Genomic DNA, 20,093 nt, shown 5'->3' on the forward strand with positions numbered 1-20,093 from the left:
TACCCATTTCAAAGCTGTATCTTAAAATGTTTTGTTTTCCTTGTTAGCTTTGAATAGGTTAAATTGTTGTGAAATGTGTACCCCTTCTGCTTGTGCAGTATTAGAGAGAACTAGCTTTTAAAGTTTACAGATCTCAAACTGTTCATGGCAGTCTGACAGAAAAGTATTTATTCAGTTGTCCATGCAGGATTTGAAGTAGCAGTATCAAACATAGATGTCTATTTTTTTCTATTTCGTGTTGAAAGACTAGAACTTTCCATGAACACAACAATTTGGATAATAGCTCTATTTTGATAATTTCAGATTTACCCTTTCAGACTTGATAATCACCTTGATGGCCAAGAAAACATAACCCGTGGACAAAAAGACTTTAAAAACTTAGTATGGCTTTCCCTGGATAAAAATGCTTTTCAAAATATTTATTCCTTCAGAAAAGGGAAATGTCATGTGTCCAGTCAAGGGAAAATACTTTTCATATCTTGAATGATAAAAGCCAAAATGGACCATTGGGAACCTGTCTATAATAAGTTATAGGACTTACGCTGAATTGTTACCCCGTTCTGTGTCAGTATGGCTCCTGGATCTGCCTGAATAGTTTGAATTAGACCATGGGGGTTTTTTTAGATAAGAAAAACTGTCTTAAAAAAAAATCCCAGTACTAGGGAATCCACTGCAATCCTTGATAAATTGTTCTAACTGTTAAAAAGGTACGTTTTCTTTCCTACCTTTCTTTGTCAAGCTTCATTTTAGCAAGTGTAAGTTGTAGCAGATGCAGCAGCTGGAAGTTGAATGCCCTCTATTACTAAATTTTTCTTCCATGTGAGGTGCTTACAGCCTGCGATCAACTCATCATTTCATCTTCTAAGTAACTGAACAGACTGAACTCTCTGTGAGTCTGTTGCTGTAAATTATCTAGTTCATTAATCAGTCTCACAGCTCTTCCTGAAACCTCCTTTCATTTAGTAGCATCCTCCTTGAACTGTGGATACCAGGACTGGACATGATAAGGGCCAAATGCAGAATTACTGGAACTTCCCTTTTCCTTGTTAATGCTCTCTCAGGCACTGGGAATTGCTTTAGCCCCTTTTGATAAAGCACAAGATCAGGTTCAACTGATTATCTCTTCTGATCTGGAAAACTATTGTTACCGTTCCCAAGCACAATCTTTGATCTTGCAAGTGTGGCCTATATGATTTAGTCATAAATTTTAATCTTAAATGCATGAATTTGGCTACTATTAAAACATAAGTGGCTTGCTGATGTTCAAATGTCTTGCTGGAGTTCAGACATCAGCTAATCAAGATCACTCTCTTCCTCTCGTTTCCGTTATCTATCAGTCAATTTTTCTCTCCTGCCCCTGACCGCCAGTCCTCCAGCGCAGGTCATTTTAGAGTAATTCTCCAGCTGAAATGGATGAATTGAAGGCAAAGAGCATAAGAGCATGCACTGAGAATGCAGGTTGAAGGGTTTTTTGGTGAGCCAGAGGCCCACGTGAATCATAACGTCCATAGTAGAAGCAAATGCCAGAACTTTTGTTTGTAACGTCTTCAGTCAGTCTGACTTGGAGTAATGTTACCCTTTACTGTGTACACATGAGGAGAAACTCCTGTGAAATCAGGTGTAATAAGCTGCTGTAATAAGTCTTAGTTGATCCAGTTTGAGATCCTGTGACAAAAATGTTCTTTTGTCTTTGAGTAGATGCCCTGGGCAGAAGAGGAGCTGTGCATATTGGATGTTACAGAAACCTGTAATTCTTCCATTGCATTTGTATCGGTTTGCTTTCTTATCTATTTAGGAAGACAAGAGTCCTGATTCTGATTTGATCTACAGCAGTTATACCCTCCAGTAATTATACTTACCTAATTACTGCTAACCAAGAGAGACGAGAACTGGACCAAGTGGGTCAGAGTTAATCTTAGTTGTATCAAAAAAGTGTCATCGGTAGATGTACTACAGCTACAGTATTTCAAAACATTAATAGTGTTTCATTCTTTTTTCTTCTATTTAATTAGTGAAAGGTAATAGCAAAACAGACAAACTTAGGAGTTGATTGTACTTCCTGGGGTGGGGGGTTGTTCCTTTTTCAGCGTGGCGTGTGTACTGAGATGTCTGCTGCCTTGGTAAACTCTTCCTTGCACTTGGCTGAGGACATGAATGCTAAGTTTGACCAAGGAGCAAGTGGCCATTTCCAAGTGACTAGTAAACGACAGGATTTCAACAGGAAGTCCAACAAAATATTTCAGTGTGTGGAAAAACATGTGAGAAAATTTTCCCTATTTTCTCCAAACAGAGAGGTAAATGGCAAGAGGTATGAAGGGAGTTTCACTATTAATTAGGTTTTATCAAGCACTAAAACAGCACTTAATTCATACTATTGCATAATAAGTCACTTCACTGAGAATGTAATAGCCAAAATATCAGGCAGATTAAGAGCCTCTCTGGATTTTCAGGTATTCACAATATTTTTGTTTTTAAAATTGAGATTTCACTTTAAGAAGTTGGGCTCTTTCAGCCTGCATTGGCAGCCTGGATGATACTGCCTGCCTTGCTCCAGACTGCCTGGAACAATAGCTTTGGGAGGTGTGAGCTTTCCTAATCATGTCAGTGGTGACTAACCTGGGAACCTGGTGACTATTAAAAGTTAACCTTTTTACTGCAAACTGCTTATATGTTGAATTTAGAGAGTTTTGATTTACTAATTGGATGCAGATTTTTTTTTCCTGCATTGTTGTTTAGGCCTTTGCAGTATAGATTCTATTCCCATGCTAAATTGTATCTGCCTTCCCACTTCTGTTTCTCTAAAGGGAATGGATTTTCATGAATGGTGAGAGTTCAACATCAGTGGCAGGATTTTTGTTTCAAGGAAAGAGATCCACTTAACTTGAATTATTGTAGGACAACCTGTATTTAGTATGTTCTGAGAGAATTTAAGCAAAAAAAAAAATCCTATTTTCCCCAAGGCTTCAGTGGGCTCTAAATATGGAGAGTTGTATAACTAAGAACTCGCTCAGAGGCCACGTATGCAGTTAGATAGGTGCTGAATAACTGTGAGGCCATACAATGACTTGCAAAAGTATACTTTCTCATAATATGAAGAAATTACTGGTCTTTATAGCTACTTTTAAAAATAAATACTGCCTACAGAGCGTTTTGCAAAGTTTATCTCTACAGAGTGGAAAAAAATGTGTAGGGATGGTAGAGGAGTCATTAGGAAAGAAACAAACAGAACATGAACAGCAAAGAGATCATAGTGATCTGCCATCTTCCTCTCACTTTTGGGTTCAAATCCTTCCTTAGGTTAAAAGCTCCATGTTAGAGGATGAGTGGATATGTGTATGTATTTTCTTTCTTATTTTAGGGGAATACTGTTCCTTAGACCAACAAAACAATAATAATCACAAATGTGGCATAGTTTAAGTACAGGACTATGGTAATAGGGGTGTTGATGAACTATTTCTACCATGGATCTACGTAGCTGTTGGTGAACAATTTAACAGTATCCTCCAATATAGATCAGAGCCTAAGTATGCTGCCCCACTGCTTCTGCAGCCAAAAGGAAAATACTTGTGGCAGATTCAGGCAGTACCCAAGTACACAGGAGAAGGAAGAATACCAGCTTTGTAACATCACCTTCCTTCTTGAAGTTACTGTGAAACACAGACCCAGCAAAAGACATGCTCAGTATTTTCACAATGATACTTCTATTCCTCCCCATGACTCTTGTGTTCATAAATTTCTGCTCGACAGTACTGAAGCAGCAACACTGAGATGTTGATGCCCCTCTCAGATGCAAGTTCCCTCTTCTTGAATTTCTTCAGCATGCTGTCTCTGTTAGCCACCTGCTCTTTTGTAATTGAGGGAGCTGAAGTGTGTAGGTTCCCTGTGTTTCTACAGAGGCTATGTCTCTGTAGGGAAGCAGTATGGACTTCTGCGAAGAAGAAGAGAGTGCCACACTGTGCCTTAAATTAATGCAATCCTGTTGCACTGGTACAGTATTATATGGGGGATATTTTGCCTAGAAATGGTTTGCGTTTGCACTTGGGGCAGAGAAACTGACCTCAACTTCTACTCAAAATGATTTGTCTGCACTAAGGAGATCAGGACTATCTGGCCGTTTACTGCTATGGCTTGGATTCTGACCATCTTTGCCATTAGTTTTGTTTTCTGAAGGTCTTTTTCTGCAGTGTTTGAGCAGACGCTTTTGTCAATGCTGTGGGTGGATGTCCTGAGCCCTACAATGTGTCACATTTTCTTGTGTTTCTGATGGACAGTAAATCATACTAAGCAACACATCGCTCCTCTCCCACAATTTGAATTTTGACTCCTAATTCTGACTTTCTAATGGCAAGGGCTTTTTAATGGCAATTAAAAATCTGCTTTAAATAGCCTTCAATAAGGGCAGAAGTTCATCTTTCCTACTTATTACAGGATTAAGTAAATAAATGTGTCCTTTACATAGTAAAGTAAGTCCCAGAATTATGTTGTCAGTCTGCACGCCACTGCCTTCCATGCCAGGTATATGAATTGGTGCATGGATTACTTGCAGCATGTAGAAACAGCTCACGCTTGCATCAGGAGAGAGGTGCATCCATGCCCAAAGAGATTGCTGCACCTTGTTTCTGTGCTGTTACAGTTGTATAAATAAGGCATATGATGACCAAGCAGAGTTATAATAGTCTAGCAACAAGCGTCCAAATGCACTGCAAGGCCCCACTATGTATGCTCTGTTACAGAATTAGCTTGTCTCAACTCTGAAGTAGTAAGTGCAACCTGGATAAAGTATGAGCTTAGTATATTCAGCTGGTATTCATTTAGCCAGACCTAAAATAACTTTTCTCTTGATTGTTTTTCTCCTGCCTCTCCCCACAGTACTCTACATCATGTGGAGTCTGATATTTGTAGGAGTCTGATATTTGTGGAATATTTGTGGAGTCTGATATTTGTCTGATACTTGTAATAGGCAAGCTGAGGCATTACTCCAGGCTGTTGTGTAATTCAGGTGGGATTTGCCTGTCAGAAACCTGGTAAAGGTCTTTTCAGCATTCTGGAAGTGGAGTGCCATTGCTGATAAGTCTGTAAGCAATGTTTTTGGCCATAGATTGTATATGTAATGCTCAACTTGAGCCTTTTCTCCCCTTGATATCTCTTGTCTGAAGTGACCTAAGGAACACGGTGACTGGTGCTGGGAAGTAATGTTTAGCAGTTGGCATTTGTAAAGGGGAGTGAAAGGCAGCTGCAAATGCAGGGCTCTGCTTCTGAGGGAGGAGAGTCGATTCATCCCCATTTGACCTAGGAGGGCTGCAGAGAGGTGCAGCTGCGTGTTGTCTTCTGTGTTACCTAAAGTCTAGCCTAGCTTCTGTAGAAATACATGATTAATTTTGGGGTTTTCATTAATGTGGGTTTTGGAACAAATTAAATGTGACCAAAGTCCCGAGGATCTGACATCTGTTTTCCACTGAAGAACTCTTTATACAAATCCAATTTGTATCATTAAATGCATGCTTCATTTTAATCCTGCTCAACAGGATTGTACGTTGACAGAAAGCGCTTCTTGCACTGTGAAAGCCACTTACGCCCTGCTTATGCCTTGGTTTTGCATGTGTGTGCATTCATTTATAGCCTTTCTGGGGAGGTGGCAGTTGTTTTCTAGCTGTCTGTTTGCTCTGCTCCTTTTCCAAAGGGCCTTATAGCTTGTATTTCCTTAGAGACTAACCAAAGATTTACCGTGCTTTAAGGTGTGCGAGAGGTATGAATCCTCAGCTTTGTCTAGATAGGAGAACTCACTGTAAAAAGTTGTAATTTGCTTTTTGCAATGAAGGCAAGTTGCTGTTTTCGTTGAGTATGGTATTATAACACTGCATTTGTCAGCGTCAATTTATGCCAGCCTTTAAATAGGATACTCTGCAATGAGTTTGTTTTCTGGTAGTCTGTAATCCTCTCAGGCTAGCTAACATTAACGAGCGGCAGCATTGCTGCGGCTGGTTTTCTTTTGATCATGAACAGCCCTAGTCAGGAAATGGGTGAGGAGCATGAGTCATGATTACATTACCCTAATGTGACTCCCTACTAGAAGTTTTCTTTTTGCCGCCAATACTCTTTCCCTGGACATTACTTCTAAAAACAAAATGTGCGTTTTGGAGCACTTTGAAATACCGACCTTTAAACACAGGGATTTATGTTCTCTTGCAGTCTCAAAGCCAAATCCTGAGCAGGAGCCCCTGCAGAGTGCAGAGAGAACAAGTAACGTGTGCACAATGCTTTTCCAGAAAGCTGTGGAGGGCAGGACTTGACTTGCAGTACATTAGGTCTGCTTGAGTTCATTGGATACAGCATGTTTCCCTGACCCATTTAATTATTCTGTCATACTGCCTGCACATGCAAGCCAGAAGTCCAGTCCTCTCTGTACACAGATGTTGTCATCTTGTATGCCATTTTGGCCTAAGCTGTATTGTAGATCTATATTTCCCTTCTGAAATGTGGCTTCAGTGAGGGGAAGATAGGTGCTAAGTACTGGCTGAAGTAAAACCTAGAGTACAGGGAAGGTAGCTCCAGTGGGATCTGAAACAGCAGTATTTCAGACAGTTTAAATACTTCTTTTTTAGCATTTGAGAGAAATATCAGCTGTTAATCAGTAAACTAGTTTTAGCACTTAACTGCCCTGCATCACTCTGAAATTCTGACAGTGCACCTCTGTAGCGCTTCCAAACAGAAAATACGAGTGCTGAGTATATTCCTTTCAAATTAGACTGATCAACTCTGCCTGGTTTTAAGAGCAGTATGTGAAATATAACTGCATACAGAATGCAGGCACTCCGATACTATTTGATATATTCCAGGGGAGAAAAAAAAGAATAGTTTAGTGGCGGCAACTCAAGTTAATGGAGCTGAGCTTCTGTCATGAAGAGATGTCAGGAGGAAGTGGCGAACGCTGAAGTGCTGTCCAGCACATGCCTTCCCGCCAGCCAGAGGCGAGGCCCAGGTGTCACTGACATGCTGCAGAGCAGAGCCAGAATATGATATGTCTTCCAGTTGTCACTTGTTCCTCCAGATTCTTCCCTCTGATTGCACGGTACCCTCACACAGTGGAGCTGTTTTGTTAGGGGTATGGGATAAACTCACTGTGAAGATGTAATTTCCATTTGATTCTTTTCTACTTCATATCAAGATGATAAAACAGAAACAATTACTTTAACTGTATTAACAACCTACGTTGACTTATACATGAATAACCAATTTTTAAAAGTCTTATCTACCCCATGATTTCATCCCCTTTCCTTAATAGCATGAGTTGGACCAAAAAAGAAATTCAGTGAAGAGTTTGTAATCTATTGCAGACTTTCCTGCCTTCCAGCTACCCCAACCCCGTGCTCTTTGATCTCATCTTGATGACCATTCAGCTCTTTGAATGAAGCAGAACTGCAACAGAGCAGAGGATTCATCCTTTCCTATGTAATAAATCAAATAAGTCTTGTGCAAATTCATATTTTTCTGTAGCTTTGTACCTCTACTTCACTGTTAGCATTTGCACATAGAGGGCTCTCTGGCCTTCAAGTTTGGTTTAAACCATTTTATCAGGCATTTCAAGATGGTAAATACTTATATGAAGTGAAGCACTTTGAGAATTGAATAATAGCAGCATTGGTGGTTACAATATGTCTGTGTCACTTGTGTGTTTCAAGGAGATGATAAAAAATATTTGACTTAGAGATGAAGGGTATTTGAGAATTGGAGGCGGGTGGAGACCGGGGTGGGGGTGAGGTCTTGCAATTTGCTTTTATTTCAGATTGCCTTTTGTCAGGAGCTACCAGTTAAGGAAAGGTTAAACTAGGGATCTTTAAAAAATTCATAATAGTAAACTTTTAACTATAGCTGGAAAAGTTTCATTTTGACATGATAGCAGCCTTTGGAACCCTAAGGCAGAAGCTGGTGGAGTTACCAAGCCAGTTTTGAATCAAAAGCAAATGAAACCTGGGTGTAATTCCATGGACATTTTATCTTGCAGAAGAGTTGGTTTAAGAATTACCCATCCCTCTGCCAGAACTCCTCACTCTGTAAGCATGATGTTTCACCAGACAGCTGAGCTGTTGAAATGACTTGTTGCAGCCAAAAGGAGCAGTCCTGCTCCTAGCCGTGTGACTCTATAGCCCTTTCCTAGTTAGTTCTCATCCAGTTTAGTGAGTTGAACTGGCTTATAAGGGGTTGAAGGTGCCTGCATGGTGTGTGGCGGGGGGCGGGTAGGGAAGGGGAGAAAGCCCTTCTGACAGCAGCAGTTAGGTGGGCTTTTAACTCTCTTGAAACTTTACCGCCGGTTCACACCGGGGCAGTTTGGAAGCTTTTACTGTAAACTGAGTCAGGGGGAGAGTTGCTGCCAGGCCCTGTTCGCAGTGTGGTTTGCAGGTGTGCCAGCACACTGAGGGTATGAGGAGTGGCGGTAGGCAACCAGGAGAAGCCTGCCAGGAGTGCCAGGCTCTGGGGTGGGAACTTTTAGCTTTGATATTCGTAGGGAAATGACACCCTCTATCTCAAAAGAAGCCATCTATGCTAACCTGCTCAGAATTACAAAGGGTGTGGATTTGTAATCCACTTAACCAGCTATCTGTGCTGGTTGACATCAAAAGGGGCAGTGCTGCCTGCCTCAATCCACACCTTTCCAACTTCTTCTGTATGCCAGTACCAGCATTTAAGTAGACAAGTGTTGAGTTGCCAGTACCAGCATTTAAGTAGACAAGTGTTGAGTTGCACCAGGGAGCTGCTCTGGCTGAAACTAATCCTTTCTTCTCCCTCTGCAGGTGAGATTTCAGCCAGAGCAGTTGTTACCCAATCCTTTAGGTGGCACATGGACTTGGGTTGTAGTTTTTTAGTCCCATTTCACAATGGGTTTTCATTTGCCTAAGAGAACTGATGGACAAGTTTTTAAGTTTCTCCATCTTGTGGCGTATGAGTTTATAGTCCCCAGCTGTCTGCTCCTCTGGTCTGATGGCTTTGTAGGAGGAAGTGTGTGCCTGTGCTTTAGTGCACAGTCTGGCTGACTTAGCATGACCTCACCTTCACAGGCTGTGTGCGTTAAGGTGCTAGGCTTTGCACTGACGTGGTGGAAGCATTCATACCTCTGCCTGCATCAGCACTGTCTTGCACTCATCCAGTTTTTTTAAAAGCCAGTGATAAAACTGAACTATGGAGTATTAAATCCATGTGTATGAATGAACGAGCCAACAAAGCTAAGAAGGCAATAAGAGGGGCCTGTTTCTGACCTTGGGGTTGAACTGAATACAGTGAACTCCTCGTTAAATGCCTGTCTCTAGAGAAGAAAAAGAGAGGGTTTTATTATTCTAGAAGAGATCCTAACTTCTCAAAGCTGAAAGAAAGCTGTGACCAAAACCTATTGGAAGGTGGAAAAAAAAATGCCTAATGAAAAACCTGGGAATTAAGATATTCCGATTAACAGTCAAAAGCACAACTGTAAAAAATGACTCTATAAGGCATTTCACTTAACATTGGCTGACAGCCAAATTTTTAAAATATTACTCCTTTGCAGTGTCAACAAAGCACACATTAAACAGATTAAGAATCTCAAAGAAAATGTCAGAAGGAAGTCAGCATCAAAGAGGGATGAATTTCAGTGAAATAATGCAGGGATCTTTTTGTCAGCCCAGTGCTGTATAGTATTTTGATGAGCAACCTGCAGGTAAGTGTAAAATCACTGCAGTACAAATTTTCAGGTGATGGAGATTGCTGAGGTAGTCTATTGAGGAGGAAGATGGAGAAATCTCAAATAATTGGCAGATTGATAGTGTGAACACATTCAAAGAAAATGTTTTCTCTTTCTGAGGTATAGCTTTGTATTTTGTTATAAAGAAAATAAAGTATGCTCATGTCCTGGAGAACAATAGCTTGGAAAGCCACAGTGTCTTACTGGACAGACAGTGTAATATGAGTACTACCATTGGCTGTGGTGGCAGTATTGTTGGTGCGATGGGTATATTGTGTATCGCTGTCCTAGAGAGAGAGGATGGGGACACCCACTCTGGACCAACGAGTTGCTGTGCTAACAGATTACTGGTTTGGCCAATATAGCTTATTCTACTTGGTGAGCTTGTTTATATTTCACCTGACAGGAACTCTTTAAGAGTTTGTGATATAACACTGTGAGCAAACACTGTAGGTATAGGAAAACTCCTACTGCGAGACGGTGAGGAAAAACCATTGATATGATCTTCTTTATAAACAAAGCAGCAAAGATTGGAAGAAAGAAGTGATTTTTATGTTTGTATATGCTGTTCAGGAGAACGATATCAGAATGTTGTCACTAGCTCTAATCTGCTCTGAGAAGGATGTTGGAAAACTGGAGATCAAAGGAGAGAGAGCAAGAGATGTATTTGAAGGTTTAAAACCAGCCTGCCCCCCAAACTGAGGAATCTCCTCAGTTCATATTGGTCAGAAGAGAAGCCTGAGAAATGATTTGGTTAGTATTCAGGTACCTTAGTAGCGATGAAGGTTACTGGGTGATAAAGGGCATTTTTAATCTCACAGACAGACATAGAAAAAATTAACTGGAGGCTGGTATCAGTTACTCAAATTTGACGGTCATACCCTCAGCACCCCTTCCAGCTGTGCTGGTACAGCAGTTTGCAGGGCACAATGAACTGTGAAAAGAGTTACTTCAAACCAGGTTGGTTTTCTGTTATTTCTTCTTCCTAGAGGCTAAAATAAAAGCTCCTAAATGTGTGAAATGCCTGATTCATTTCAATGAAATGTGTAAGTAGTTTAATGGTGTAATGTTGAAGGTGTTGTTATCTGGTTAACATTGTTTATTCTGTTTTGATCCATTTGAAAGGGTATTGGGAGGGCAAGGCTGCAAGATTTAAAGCAGTCAATAACTGAAAATCATTTCAGCAACTTGAGCTTTTTCTCACCCGTAAAACTAAGTTTTACAGGGAAGACGAGGAGGGTGTTGGAGAAATGGAAGATACCTGGAGGGAAGGACACTAAATACAGTCTGACCGTATCTGTGCTCACATTTAATGACAATTAACACTTCTTCAGATGGACTGCTTATAGTTGGTGTATTTATTTTTTATGATTTATGTGGGGAAAAAGTGATTTTTAGCAAGGGAAATGAAAATGTATCCTCATATAATTTTCATATCCTCAGAAGGGAAAGTGAAAGGGAAATATGCGTGATAACGAATCAATTCTTCTGTTTTTTTTTTCTCCCCCGCTAGTGCTCCTATACCTGAAGTCTTGCAAGCCTTCCATTAATAGATCTGTATTATGGAGCATATTCATATTCCCTTCCTCCCCCCATTCCTTACCCATGAGCAGTCATTCTCAAGAATTCAAACTACTTCGAGTAGTAGCTTGGAGTATTTAATTGCTATCAGTCTGGAAAGATGGATCAAGTGGAATTTTGCAGGGCTGTCTTCCATCTCTGTTGTTATGCAATATTTTCTTGAATGATTTGAATGTATGCTCTTACATTTGAAGATGATGCTAAATCCATATGCTGTAGAGAACAAGATTAAAATTCAAAATGATCCTGACAAACTGAAAAGCTTGTAATGAGCAGAACGCAGTGCAGCTAGTGCCAAGGCGTCTCTGAAGTGGCAGTAGTCAAGAACAAGATGCAGAATAAGTGGCTAGACGGCAGTTCTTCTGAAAAAGAGTTAGGTTTTTTAGCAGACCACAAAGTAAACATAAGCCAGCACAATGCTGCGCTGCTAGGAGAAAAATGCAGATACACTGTTAAGAGAGAAGTTGAGATCTCAGGTCGAGTACTGTGTCTGCTTTTGGGCACACAAAGAAAGATGTGAGCCAAGAGGAGGGAGACCAGAAATGGAGGCTGGGGGAAGGGATCTGTATTCAAGAAAGAATGGCCTGTGTTGAAAGATTGAAGCATTGGGGTTGTTTAGTCTGGAGAAGAGAAGGCTGAAAGGAGATGTAGAATGTATAAAAGAAAAGAATAAACTGCGTTCATTAGGGCACAAATCGGAGTAGGGGAGACTTTGGCTGTGTTTTCCCAGATGTCTAGCCTATGGATGGATGGTCTGCACTTTTAGGAGATTTTAAAGGGAGGGTGGACAGACTTCTGCCAGGACCAGCAGAAGACCATCTAGGCCTTTGCAGGATGAGGGAGCAGTGAATGAAGTACATTGTGGGGTCCCCTCTTGTCCTGCGTTTCTATAGCTCTGGGAAGTACTGTATTGGGTTTTTTCCCCCCCTTCATTTTCTATATATGTAAGGGACAGTGGGGTAAAAAGTTAGATTTGATGTAGGAAACTAGGTTGAGTGCAGTTTGAGAAGATCAGTTGAACTTAATTGTGAGTTAGCCTGATTGTTTTATAAAGCAATTAAATCTGTAGCTTTAATCAGAAAGGTGCAAATTCTTTGAAGGAAGGGGAAGCAAAGGGACAAAGGGTTTTAATCCAATCAGGAAGAGTGACTTTAATACAGATTAATTACAAGGCTGGACCTTTTATAAATAAGGTAAGTTTAGATGAAGAAGTTAGGAGAAGTGTTGCCACCTGATTTGGTTAAAACTACTCAGAAGCTGGTGATTATATAAATAGAGGCCCAGTGGTGGCCTAGCTGAGAAGTGGACAGACCTGTGGTTTCTCATTTCAGGGCCTGCCAGCTGATAGGGACATCTGCGTCCGTAGGAGCGTGAGAGGTAAGCTCGATGGCACAGGCTCTGTTGCTTATCTTGTATCTGAAGACTTAGATATACTGAGTGTTTGTATTGTCTTAGCCCTTGGTCTGAAAAGAATAAGCCATAGTTTGCACCAGTGTTTCAGACATAGTATGAATATTGGTTTTGAGAGAGAGATTCTTAACAGTTATGGCTGGTGAAAGCTACTGGTAGTTTAAAAAAAAACAAAATGAGCCCCCAAAGCCTAATTTTCCTATGCTTGCAGATGTTTCATCTGGTAAAGAAGTTGTACAAGCTTACTGAGTAGCGTCCCTCTGCCTTTCAGTGGGTATTCTCCTCTGCTTTGGGTGCTTAAGTAGCATACAGACTCTGTCTTCTTCTAGTGACCTGCTCTACGAGGTAATTCACTGTTTTTTATGATGCTTTGGGATGGTTTTCTGTAAAGTTTCAATGTCTTTAGCCAATAATATCTAAGACTGAGCCATCACAAGAGATTGTCCTGTAGAAAGCCCATAGGCTTCCCAGAGTGTGCAAATTGCTTCTGCTTTCTGCTCTGTTGGAAATGGCATTTTATTCCTTTCATGTGTTTGTCTAAGACACTGCTTAAGGATCTAAGCCTCTTGGGAGTTGTGCACAATTACAGTTTTGCACCTTGACCCTTACTTGCCTCTGGCCTTGTAAGCTTAGCTGTTGACATATTTGGTGTCCGTCTTCTTAAAACTGACTGGAATAAACTGAGGCATCCATTGAAAACTTTGAGCTGCGTGGAAGGGAGTGATTGCTGGGTGGACAGGAGGTTCACAAGCCAGATTGAAAAGTGCTTCTGAAAATATTAGTGTAGGTTACCAAGCAGAACATTTATATAAGAGTGTGAAGTAGTAGGAATAAAAATGAGCAGGAGTTACAGGCAAACTAAATCTTTAATCTTCACTGGGCTGAAGTTTCTCTGGCTTGGCTCCTATTCAGATCTTGATAGGAGAGGGGTATCTCTTAAACTGGAAGAAAACTCTTTCACTTTGTTTTTCTCTTAAAATGAAGGTCTTCCGCTGCAGGTTGGCAGTCTCGGACTGTGGATTTTTTGGCTATGCATTTGGTTTTCTAATGACTTCTCATTCAGCTTTTCAGTTTGGCTATGCATTGTCTTAGTTATAGAACTGAGCTGAATTTGGTCAAAACAGATTCTTTCAATGTTAAGCTCAGAAAAAGGTCTAATTTTCAGACCAGATGAACACTACTGTGGAGCATGGTATCAAGACTGGAGAGTAATCTCTTAACCAGCATGTGCTGGTTATTCATCACATATTATTGAATGCAGGCAGTGTGTAAGGATGTTGTGAGAACTTCTGGACTAATTTTGAAGGGGTTTGGAGGAACTGAATGGGAGACAGGTCTTGTTAAGCCTTGCTTCATTTACCAAAGTACTAATTTTTTTAAATTACTTAATATATTGGCATAGGTTTGTCCTTGTTTAATTGTAAATTAAATGTGAGTAATAACAGTATTTCAGGATGAGTGAATATTTCCAGATTGATATTGTATTTCAGCTGTTCAGAATGGTTTAAAATTTGTACTCCTTGGGGTAATAGTTGCCAAAGAGGGCAGCTGTGCAGAAATGAGGTATAGTTGCTCTGAAGTCTGTGTTATGCTGTTCATTAAAAGCCTGCCTGTTGAAGAGGGAATCCTTATCTTTTACTTACAAGGGGTAATTTTGGGATTTTCAGTAGAGTGGTTAATGAAATATGTAGCAAGGGTAGCCTTTGATTTTAGCTGAGCAAGCAATGCTTGCAGTATGCATATAATTTTGAATGTTCTCCTCTTGAAATGCAAAGCCTTTTTTGAACTGGCCAAGCAGAAGGCAATGCCTGCTCTTGCACAACTGGAGTGCCTGCTGTATAGGGAGGCACTGCAATTCCTGGCAGCAGCCTCCTGCAGCAGCCTCGGAGGTAGTGTGGTTTTACACTGCCCCTTACTGGGGCTCTCTCATAGTGCAAGAACTGAAGGAGCTCTGGATGTCCTGAAGTTTGTTGTTTGTTTTTTTTCTTTTTGTATTCGTTTTTGGTTTTTTCCCCCAAGCAATGAGTTTAATAAAATATAGTCCTCTTCTGTGTGTCAAAATGCATTATTTATAATGAAAGTTGATTGAGAGTTAATTTTAGTATTTCTTGATGTTGAAGTGTGTTTCATCGTGTACCTAACGTTTGTTTGAAATCTCCTCATGCAGTTTGGTGATAAAGGCCTTTGCAGATCCAAACTGGTGGCGCCCATGAAAGTTTGAATGAACTAGGATTTGTCTTTTATTTTTAAACTAGTAGCCAGTAGGCTTGACTTTGGGCCACATTGGCACTGCATTGCCATTCATTCCACAGATCAAAAAATCTGAAACAATGAAGAATTAGAACCAGAGGGAATTCTGTTCGTTGTTCCTGGGAACTGAGATAGAGCTGAATTCACTCGATAAACATAAACCAACCTCACCATTCAGCTTTGTTCGCTAAGAGTAGAATTCTCTTTAGAATTGGGAACATTTTGTTTAGCTAAATGTGTTACAAGGTTAAAATGATAAGCTGTGGAAGGGGGGGAGGAGGAAGTTAAAACAATGCAGTGGATTTTTCAGTTTGAATCCGAAAGGTAACTAAACTAATTAGTTCTATTCCCATGATCTGTGGCACCAGTAGAGATTTCATTCAGAACCTCCCTCAGTATCTTACAGTACTAAGATGGAGTTCAGTCACTGGAGTTTTGGTATGTAGTGTAAATCTCCTAGTGTTCTGTAGATCCTAATGAATTAGCATTTTGTTATGGAGGAGCAATCTTTGAAGTGCTTTTAACTGATTAATGCAAGTGATTGTATTATCAAAATTGAGCTTGAAAGTATAAATGTCCTCATAATTTATAGAACATTGAGCTTATTTTGTATGACAGCTGTCATCTGTTCATATGCATTGTACTTTTTGCTGAGGTGTTTGGGGGAGGGATTTTCAATGGTATCTGAAGTTCAGTAGATATCTTGTGGGAATCAAAAAAGAATACTAACCTGGCTGGATTCCCAGCTCCCCTTGTGATGCACAGTTTAGCACCCTACTATAGGGACTAATTGCTCAGTTAGGTTAATGGACTTGTGAAAATGCCTAAATACTCTTTGACGATCTGGCTGTATATCGGTGCTGTACAAATTTTTGAAACTGGTGATCCTTGTTGGGCCTAACTCGCTGAAGGAATACCTCTCCTGGGGCATTTGTTAAAAGGCAGTAGGAGCAGCACTTTGTTATTCCTTCACTTATTCCACATAATAGTCCTTTTTGTGCAAAAACTGCAAGCTTCTTTACAGAGTGAGGATGGAAGAGGACAGAGGGTGAGGGATTTGGGGGTGAGTATTCTGGTGAGAAGGAATGACCACTAAGCCTACAGCAGAAGCAGTCACACTTTGCTCCGTGGGTTGGGTAGGGAAAGTACAAAGATGTCCAGGAGAAAAATGCATTTATTCTGGCATTGTTCAGGAGTCAAGAATTGGTACTATAAGAAAGAAATACACCAATAAAGCATTAATAAAAAGTGCTTTACCATAAGCTTTTGGCCCAACAAAACAGTCTACAGGGCTGACAGTCTATCAACCTTTTCAGAGATGGGGTTCTAACAGGGAGACTGTTGGTTTCAAAATACCATTTCATATGGTTGCACAGACCAACTTTGAGTCACCATGGCCTCATGGCCTAACAGGTATTTGTGAGCTACAGTGTGTAATCATTGCTGTGAAGAATTCCCATTGTCTAAGGATGATAGCCATAAGAATCAGTCTCTTCTAAAACACCTGCATTTGGACTTTTCCAACTGATTTTAGAAATATGGACCAGCAGAACTTTAAGTGTCTAAAATTACCCTTTTAAATGGGCACGTTTTTCAGAAGCATCATTGGTGACAGCTTGTGAGAGTTTCAGCACTAAATAGGGGTATTCGAAGTTCTCCAATCCAGGGTGGTCTTCTCCATTTCAAAAAACTTTGCCCATGCGACTCTATGAGGCTTTCTGGGTCCATCCAAAAGCTTAATGTGGTTGAGCCCTCATTTTATAAATGTGTGTCTGCATGTGCTCTTGAAGGCCAGCATTTGGAATGCCAGAATAATAAGAAGAAAGATTTAGGTAATGATGTTTATCAAATAAACTGTGCTCAGCAACCGTGTCTAAGAAACTCTGATTTCAAAAAAAAAAAAAAAAAAAAAAAAAAAAAAAAAAATCCTACAAAGTCAGGGAAAGGTTAGCTAGCCCTTGTTATTCTGTACCCTTTTATCCTGCCAAATGAAGGGAAGCAACATCATAAAGCTAATCTGCAGGCTGGAACTGTCAGTATCTTTTTTTTCTTTTTTTTCTTAAAAACAAGACTGAATGAACTGAACCATGAAAAATAAGGTAATGATTATCTGGTTTTGTATCCCATGCAGGTTTTCTGAGGTTCTGGATGTAATAGGACACTTGACTACTAACTGACCTGAAACTTGTGCTCCACCTTAGAAAGATCTGCAGTGAGAGACTTTCACCTTCGCATATCTGAGAATTTTCTGTCTCGGAAGAAAGGGACTTCATGTATGAGAGTTGTCCAAGATGATGATGTAACTCAGATAACACTCAAGGTCTCCTGAAAATAACTAACTTTGTAAGAGGCTTTTCCATTTTTTTGATAACTCGCCCTCTCAGAATCTACAGACAAGATGCCCGCCAAGACACCCATCTACTTGAAAGCTGCGAACAATAAGAAAGGGAAGAAATTCAAATTAAGGGATATCTTGTCTCCTGATATGATCAGTCCACCACTTGGAGATTTTCGTCACACCATACACATTGGAAAAGAAGGGCAACATGATGTTTTTGGGGACATATCCTTTTTGCAGGGAAACTATGAGCTGTTGCCTGGAAATGAAGGAGAAACCAGAATTAGCCAGTCTGGTGGCCACAGTGAATTCCTAAGGGCAAACAGCACTTCTGAATCCATGTTTACAGAAACTCCATCACCAGTGCTCAAAAATGCCATTTCCCTTCCTGCCATTGGGGGTTCTCAAGCCCTTATGTTGCCCTTACTGTCACCAGTGACATTTAATTCAAAGCAAGAATCCATCAGGCCATCCAGAAATTCTAGGCTTAGCTGTGAGCCAGTAATGGAAGAAAATTTGCAGGAGAAAAGTAAACAGTTGGAACATGGAGAAATAGACAAAGATGACGTATGGGAGCCAAATGGTTCTTCATCACATTTTACCAATGGTAGAGACAGTCACTCATCCAGCCTTTCGGAACGGTGCACTGATTGGCAAACAGCTGATATATTTGATGACAGCCAACTTTCATGTGAACTAACCAAGACAGAGACTAAGTCAGAAGAATCCCTTTCAGATCTTGCGGGCTCTCTTCTTTCATTACAACTTGACTTGGGACCTTCACTTTTGGATGAGGTCCTTAATGTAATGGACAAAAATAAATCTTAGAACTGGTACTCCTTGCTTCTTTATAAGTCATTCATATAATACAAAAAAACACAACTCAAGAGTAGAGACACTTAAAAATCAGCTGTATTTGCAGTTGTTCAACGGGTTTTCTAAAAATGTTAAGAAACTATTTTTTTATCTATTGTTTTTCATGATTTTTATTACAGTAAATTCTCATACCAGGAGGGTAAATTTTAATAACAGTTTTCAGCAAATATAAAATGTTTTAAGTACCAGTATTAACAATCAGAAACTTAAGAAATACAATATGAGATTGATACTGATTGTGACATTTGGTTAGTTCACTTCTACGAGCTTCTGAATATTTGAGAATCTGTAAGTGTCAGTAAGGAGACTGATATTAATTCTTCACCTTTATAAATTATTGCAACATCACTTTACATGTAGGCCTCTTTCTAGAACCTTATGTTTGGGAGTTTGATTGTGTTTTTCTTCATTTTTCATAGTACCATTTCTGTTATACCTTCACTGTAACTATTTCCTCTGTTTTCTACTGCTCTGTGTTCAGATGTGAACAATCTGAAGGCTCTTTCAGCTTGAACATGTGGTCCAGAGTCTCAGCTGCTTTAAATGAGCATGCACAAATTTAAACAAATTGAGGCTTTGGGCCTGATACTGTATATGAAATCATATGTTGTAAACAGGTAACACATGCAAGATATTATGGTTAAATTATTTTAAAAGTTGAAATATATTTTTGTGTGCATTTTGGCTTTTTACTGCAGAGCCTACACATACAGTATCTCATCAAAATAGTTGCTTGACAATATTGGTGCTCTTCTGAAAGCTGTATAATTGTGTGTTTGAAGAGAAATATGTATTGATACTCCTAGCTTTTCTTCATTTATTGCCACACATGCTTAAACTTGCAACCGATTATTTTAATTTTTTGAAGAAGGCACTGGTTATTCACGATGCTTGATGCGTGCTGCAACAGCCAATGTTTTGGGAAATGTGGATCATTTAATACAGTACCTACATAGATTGCATAGATATTTTGTGCAATACAATAAAAAAATCTTCAAATTGCTATGTCTGTGTGATTCAGTACCTAGCCTCATCAAAATCCTGAGTTTTCTTTTCTGCTGTAATGAGACAGACTGCAGTAGGGTTGCAGAAATATGAGACAGAGAGGCAGATCAGCTCCACTATCTTAATTCGGTTAATTTCTCCCATGCAATTTACTTCCTGAGGTAGTAAGGACAAGCTCCAAGCAGGTAGGATCCTCTGGGACATGCACTGATTTTGTTAAATAATAGGAGACAAAAGGATGTATTTTGATACCAGTGAAGTTGATACAAATCCTGCAGCTTTTGGTGAAGTCTTTAGGTAAATCCTGACACAGTTTGTAAACAGTTCTTCATTAGATAACCATATTACATCTGTATCTTCTTATCAGAACATGTAAGTCATGGATGACATAAAATACTTATCTTTGTTCTCAAAAATTTCTAGGGAGTCAGTGCCAACTAATTTCATTTCTGCAACCTGTTTTAGACGCAATTCACATCACAGTTGTTATCCCTTACTGGTCAAGCAGTTATATTATTGTGAATTAATGAGACATGTGGATACTGTCTCCTATATTATTCCTGTAAATGAGGAACTGAGATGTAGATGGCCAAAAGCTATGTTTATTTTGAAGATAATGCTTAATTTTTAAGATAACGCTTAATTGACTTTAACTTCATATTTTCTGTGTATAAGTTTAGATCAAATTTCCAGTGAATTCATGCTACAAGAATGTGGCATGTGACTGTAGTGCTTTTAGTATATCAGAAAGCAGGTTCAAGGCTCTCCCTGGCCAAATATTTCTTGCAGGATCTGAGGACTTAAAACCCAATGAGAATTTAGGTGCCAGAACTTTCAGGGGAAAAATCTGTCAGTCATTGGCATAGGGGAAGTTTGGGTGAAATAGGGAATTAGACATTTTCTGTGCAGACCAGCCTAAAGTAT

The 20,093-nt window shown here is 39.8% G+C and overlaps 1 protein-coding gene across 10 annotated transcripts in view; it reads left to right on the top strand.

The window, feature by feature from the left end:
• The window catches only part of CDC42EP3 (CDC42 effector protein 3), a 29,565-nt gene extending 10,398 nt beyond the window's left edge, over positions 1–19,167 (top strand). For 5 of the 10 annotated variants that reach the window (XM_026122996.2, XM_064509455.1, XM_064509458.1 and 2 more), the window contains one exon: positions 17,082–19,167. In XM_026122996.2, the coding sequence (XP_025978781.2) occupies positions 17,349–18,116 (768 nt within the window). In that variant the 5' untranslated portion in view covers positions 17,082–17,348 and the 3' untranslated portion in view covers positions 18,117–19,167. Of the gene's footprint in view, positions 1–12,621; positions 12,668–12,911; positions 13,046–14,550; positions 16,014–17,081 lie in introns of those variants that run through there. The other 5 variants (XM_064509456.1, XM_064509459.1, XM_064509457.1 and 2 more) reach the window with 3 other exon arrangements.
• Positions 19,168–20,093: the final 926 nt, after the last annotated feature.

Source organism: Dromaius novaehollandiae, chromosome 3 (assembly GCF_036370855.1).
Source record: "Dromaius novaehollandiae isolate bDroNov1 chromosome 3, bDroNov1.hap1, whole genome shotgun sequence".
In the NCBI taxonomy this organism is placed as follows: Eukaryota; Metazoa; Chordata; class Aves; order Casuariiformes; family Dromaiidae; genus Dromaius; species Dromaius novaehollandiae.